The sequence below is a fragment of the Eurypyga helias genome, unplaced genomic scaffold (genome assembly GCF_000690775.1).
Source record: "Eurypyga helias isolate BGI_N326 unplaced genomic scaffold, ASM69077v1 scaffold4740, whole genome shotgun sequence".
NCBI lineage: Eukaryota > Metazoa > Chordata > Aves > Eurypygiformes > Eurypygidae > Eurypyga > Eurypyga helias.
In genome coordinates, this window is record NW_010226121.1 from 16,704 (window position 1) to 22,699 (window position 5,996).

Genomic DNA, 5,996 nt, shown 5'->3' on the forward strand with positions numbered 1-5,996 from the left:
CCCACGACACACACAAATCCTGTAGATTGTTGGATCTATCCAACAATAATAACACAGGCCACGGCTCCCCTTGAGAAATGTGACTAGATTTCATCGCCCCTCAGCTGCCTCCTCTTTGACCTGCTTTTCCAGACACAAAAATATTCCCCTTCCCAATGCAGTGGGAGATATGGTCCCAGACTACTCTCTGGAGCAGAGTTTTTTCTCGAGAACAAACGAACCATACACACTCCCTTCCCTCAGAACCACAATTTGCTTTGAACCACAGCAAGAGAAAGCCTGTTATCACATCTGCCTTCAGCTGCAAAGGCTTCTCAACCCAAGGCAAATCTCTAATCAGTAGCAACTTAACGGATAAAACAATTCTTTCTCAATACTAACTGAGAGCCCGTAGCCATAAATCAGCAAGATTTAGAGATCTGACCTCCCCCCTGCAAATGATCAGAAGCAAAAGCGTTTCCAGCCTTCCTCTGTGGAAGAGGGTGTCCCAAGGGCTGCCTGCTGGACCGTCGGGCTGCCAGACCTGCCCTCCCGAGCCTTGCACTACAGTCCTAAAACGGAGCGGAAGGAAAACGCTTCTGCGTCCCTCTTCGCTGTCTCACCCCACACTTGAGTGTCAAACTAAACGACCAAACTCCTAACCCTCATCTTAAACCGGCTCCAGCATCAGCCAGCCGCAGAGCCGCTCCTTGCTGACGGCAGCGGGAGCACAACGGAGGGATGGCAGGCGGCCGCCGACCTGCTGCTGTGGCCTCAGCCCGACGGCAGCTCTGGGGATCCACAGGAGCAGGGGCAGCCGTGGCACAGCTGGCACTGGGCAAGGCTTCTCTCCTCCTGCAACTCCTCTCGGAGAGCCACAATGCCAAGGGCAAGAGTCGCGTTTCCATTTTTAGAGGTTTTCGTACCCCACCCAACCAGAGGTAACATTTCTTTCCATCTGTCACGAGCCCATCGCAGCCCAGTGCCCCTTTTGCCCATTTCAGAGCAAGGACGTCTAGAGCTGTGGGAATTCTCCCTCCTCTGTTTTCATGTTCAGTCATGAAGCAAGAAAGAAGAGCAGCAAGTGCAGAAGTAGGCGGTGGTGTGAAACACAGCACGCACCGTCTGGCCCACTGCACTGTGCCCGAGGATCTCTGCTCTGGGGAAAGACGCTGAAGAGGAACGTGGCAATCCATCAGCAGCACTGCAGATATCATCTCCAGCCTTCCCGCAATCCTCAGGAACGCTGAGGAAATCTTGGCATGAAATAAAGACTTAATGTAATAGCCATCGGAAGGCCAGAGTCTTCACCCTTGCTGCCCGTTTGGGACCACCGCAGCAGGCCGCGCACATACCCTTCGGCAACGCACGTGCCCAGAAAGGCACTGTTCTAGGATGCCGCAGCTGCTTCACTTGTCAAAGTCCCCCCTGCCGTGACAGACTTCCATCTGCCCTACACTGGAGACCCACAGGTGCAGACGGTAGATTAAGGGGTCTTATTGTGTGTTCTGGTGTCTCTGATCCAGAGCCTGGGTTTGAACTCCTGCCTTGGCCGTGCAGCTGATAATCTGAGCAAGGAACCTTTTCAAACAGTAAAAGAAGTTGCTAACAAGCATAGGCAGTGCACAGAAAACATGGTAGAAAGATAGTTCAGTTTGCCTTACCATCCTTCTGGGCACGTGCTTTCTCAATGAAATCAGCTGCCTCCTCAAAATAGCGACCGAGGTTAAATTCCTGTGTATCGTTAGCTTTAATGCCATGGTATCTGATGCCTGTGCCTTCGTAGAACTCCGCGTTGGTGTTCACATGCATGAATGACTTCCCCTCTGCTGCATTCAGAACGTGGGTTATCCCCAGGCGCTGCAGCCTCATGATGTTCTTGGCTAGGAACCTGTGTGATAAAAAGGGCCAGGAAAGTGATCAGAACTTGGTGAATCATCGCAGTATTTATGAATCCCCCGAAAAGTACTGAGAACCAAAACCTGTGACTTTTCTGCTCATGGATTCTACGCAGACTGTGCCTACAAGAGAATGAGCTAAAAATTATAAATTTACAGAAATATTAAGAGCTACGGTCACTCCTTGAGCATGAGAGAACGCTCCCTCCTTGGCCAAGCAGAGCGCACGTGAAACGTACACTGTGGCTCCCCACTATGGCCTAAAATGACAACTCGGACCATCAAATTCTGAAGAAAAAAGTAGGACAATGCTGGAGATAACAGGCAGCCCGGGACGGTCACGGATAAGGTCAGCGTGGTCTGGAGATGATGTATAGGGGCTGTAAAAAGCCTGTACCACCAGCTCGCCCTCCTGCGGGGCTCGGCGAGCAGCAGTCACCGCTCTCACAGTCCAGACGTTTCAGGGGGCAGCTTTAACCCCTGCAGAGCCGCACTGGCTCCTTCTCTGGCCGCAGGAAGCGAGAATGGAACTGTGAGTAAATGCTCCTGCATCTTCAAAGGCCTCATCTGAAGGCTCTGGTGAGGCGTAGTCCTCCGTGTCTGTGCTATTTAACACGTCTGAAGTCATGGAAAGAGCTGGCGAAGCTATCCCAAGGCCGGACACGTAGCGACAGAATTCAGCCGCGCAGTGCTTTCATCACCAGTGTCGAAATTTTAGTGTCTTAGGTGAAATCAACATGGAAAATGGAAAAGAATCCAGACTGAGTCATGTTTAATATGCTTAAGTGCTTAACAAAGCATTCAGCACTTTTAGGTCAGCTGAGCCCTTTCCAACCCCTCAGTTCTGTCCAGTAACGGCAGCAAACCCACCTGCTCCCACCTCTAGGTGGCTAGAAGAGCACCCTACCCTGTTAGCCAACACCCCAGCAGGAGGATGCGTACGGACCGTCCCTCTCAGGCTGGACGATGACAGTGAACTGGATCCAGTAACACTGCCATAAGCTCTGATAAAAGCTCCGGTCGTACAGTGGCAAACGATCCATCTGCTTCGTGACAACTGACCACGCGCAAACCCCAGCCAGCGTGCTCTGCAGAGGAGAGAACCGTTAAACACAGGAAGAGACCACTCGCTTCCTTTTGTCCCAACCCCCACTTTCATCTGTCTCATGATTTCCACATGTCAGTCCCAACATTTGTCTCACCTCCCTGGGAAGAAAAAAAACCCCAGAACATGTTTTGTCACCCCATGGGGTGCCCTAGTAAAATCTGAGCCCACTGGTCACCATTAGCAGAAAGTGAGAGTTATCCTTTCGGTGATGGACAGCCGAGTTCCTGCACGCTCTGGGAGAGGCGGCAGGCTCAGCAGGCCTGAACGCCTTTACTGCTCTTAAGGGCAGCTTTCGCCACGCATCAAACGGCTGGTGGGAACAGAAATCTTTAAGAAAAGCTCCCACGGCTCCAGGAATCGGCCGCAAACACAAGGAGTCCCGGTGCTAAGCTGAGCTTCGGACGAGCATCTGCGCAGTATCTTCTGGGAAGGGTTTCTGGGAGATGGCGATGCACCCACGAGTTTCGGCTGGACGCTCAGCTGCTCCAAGAAAGTTAAAATGAACACCCAGATGAGTTGGTTTATACCTACAGGAACCTCTGAGCGCATTCACTCCTGATCTGCACATCGTTCAAGGCCACACGAACCTCCAGAGCGTTGCTTTTCCCCTCACGACTGTTCACCCCGTACAGTGCAGTGGAAGCAGATGAATCTTTACGCATGAGCGAAGCTTCTACATCTTTTGCTGTTTGTGCCAAATAACTATGGCAATGAGGCAAATATTTGCAAAGACTTCGTTACCCAAACAAATGCCGACAGATTCCCCATCTGGCAGGACATCATCTGTGCCAGGGGACAAGCAGCAGTGCCGAGGGAATTCTCCTTTACAACAGTAAATCCTGCAGCGCAAGGCCAAAACAGACCTCAGCTGTGAGTGCCTGGTGGGGTGAGGGTACGGTCTAAGCAAGGGCACAGATCGGTCTGTACATGACAGCAGTCAGCGTCAACAGCAGCTCGTGTGCTGGAATCGTGGCTGAATCCCCTAACACAGACTGTTTCTGGAGGGAAACTCATTCCCAGAGAATGATTTTTGCAGATTTTATAGATTATTTTCTTACACAGCTAGAGATGAGAAAAAGAGACTGTTTGTATGCCATTGTTTTTCCCCTTCCCAAACAACCCTTGGATCTCTCCCATCCTCAGCATCTCATTCCAGCTGTATCACGTTCAGTGTTCCCAAAGAATTCAGTTCCCTGAAGAGGCCAAAGCTTGCTCTCCTGAAACCCAGGGTAGGGAGCCTGTGTACCCTCCTCGCCTCCCCATGGATCTCGAGCTCCCCCAAGGCTGCCCTTGAGCATCACCAGTTATTCGACAGCGAGATTTTTATTCTACGCTACAACCCAGCTGAGTCTCACCCACCTGAATGTCTCTGCATTGTTGTTTTTATCTGGAGTTACTCCTAAGGAGAGACAGCAGTGTCCCCATGCAAGCGGCTATTCTGTGCTGCAGAACCTCTGGCACCTGTAGTCACAAACCTGCCAAAAGGTTTGAGCCGCCCCAGTCGAAGCAGAGACCTGCGTGTCAGACCCAACGACCACATGACTCTGTGCCCTCCCCGACTTCCCTGCAGCCCAACGCACAGTGCTCCCGCTGACTCCTCAGAGGTTCGGTGAGGAAGTTGGTGCAACAAAGGCCTGAATGGGGAGCCGAGGGGAGCCCCAGTCAGCTGCACGCTGCGCCAGGACAGCCTCACCTCGGAGCCACGTTCCAAGCTCTGCGCAGAAGCTGGGGCAGAACGAGCCAGGCTGCTGACTGCAAGCGCAGGGCCCAGAGCAAGCTGTGGCTTATTTCTTGCGTGCCGCAGGAAGAGCTTTATGGAAGCCTTGCACGCTGTCGTACCCACACAGGCACAAAGCCTGAGAGGCTGAGTGCAAAGGAGGTTCACTTCCCCAGCAGTCTGCAGGGGTCAGGTCAGACACACAGACCTCTCTTGGCCTTATCTTTACACACGGAGAGCACAAGGGGACACGCAGCTGGAAACGGCGCGAGAACAGACCTGCACAGTTTCAAATCCTTTCAGAATGACAACTAATACAGCAACGTGACTTACAAGGCAGTATACCTCAGCCACGCTTCATCCAAGAAATCCTCTCAAGAATTAGGATTGTTTCCGGTTCAAGAATATCAAAGCTCACCGTGCGCTGCCTGAGCCTTAACAGGCATTCATCCCTTCACCCAGCCCGCAGCATTCTGTCAACCTCCTACGGATGCTGCAGAGATGTTACTGCCTACTAAGTCTTGAGTAAGCAGGTTCTGTTCCCCCTGCCAAATAGCTTTTTCAGCCCACAAAGTTGTTTCTCAGCTCTACCTGTCCCCTACAATTTCCCAGCATCCTTTTAAAACCACTGACAGTAGAACTACCCACTGGCCGTTAGTCCAGCTGACAGTTACAACTGTTCCTATGCTACAAACCGCACTGCTGCTCCGGACAGTCTTGGTGGTCAGTCATCACGTAAAGAGCCCCTGTCAGGGGTGAAGCTTTACACTAGGCAGAGCTTTTCCACCCTGCAGCTTTCACACGCATTCTCTGTTCCTGGACAGCCCTGCATCGGAGTGTATTTAGTCATGGAATCATGGAACAGTTTGGGTTGGAAGGGACCTCAAAGCCCACTCGGTCCCACCCTCTGCCATGGGCAGGGACACCTTCCATAGCCCAGGTTGCTCCAAGCCTCATCCAGCCTGGCCTTGGACACTCCCAGGGATGGGGCAAGTCCATACTGTCTCAATAAAATCAATTACCGAATGATGAAAACTACACTGTAGTAGTCAACTACCTTCAAAATTCCTTTTTAATTATTTACTGCACAAATCGCCTTGCAGAATGTGGCTTCATTTCTTCCAAGTAACCGCTAAAAGCAGGAAAGAGAAGGTGGCTGTCAGACTGGCCACTGAGCTGTCAGTCCCGTCTCCAGGGGCGCGTGTCCCGCCGCAGCTGGCAGTGACAAACCGGGAGAAAGGGAACGACAGGCTATGGGCTTGACTTGCATTCCTTTAAGAATTACAAGCTTCAG

The 5,996-nt window shown here is 51.9% G+C and overlaps 1 protein-coding gene across 1 annotated transcript in view; it reads right to left on the reverse strand.

The window, feature by feature from the left end:
• DUSP3 (dual specificity phosphatase 3) overlaps nucleotides 1-4,092 on the reverse strand; it is a gene marked incomplete at its 5' end in the record, with an annotated part of 5,991 nt that extends 1,899 nt beyond the window's left edge. The window contains 2 exon segments of the mRNA XM_010151657.1: nucleotides 1,644-1,870; nucleotides 3,975-4,092. Coding sequence (XP_010149959.1) covers nucleotides 1,644-1,870; nucleotides 3,975-4,092 — 345 coding nt within the window.
• Nucleotides 4,093-5,996: the final 1,904 nt, after the last annotated feature.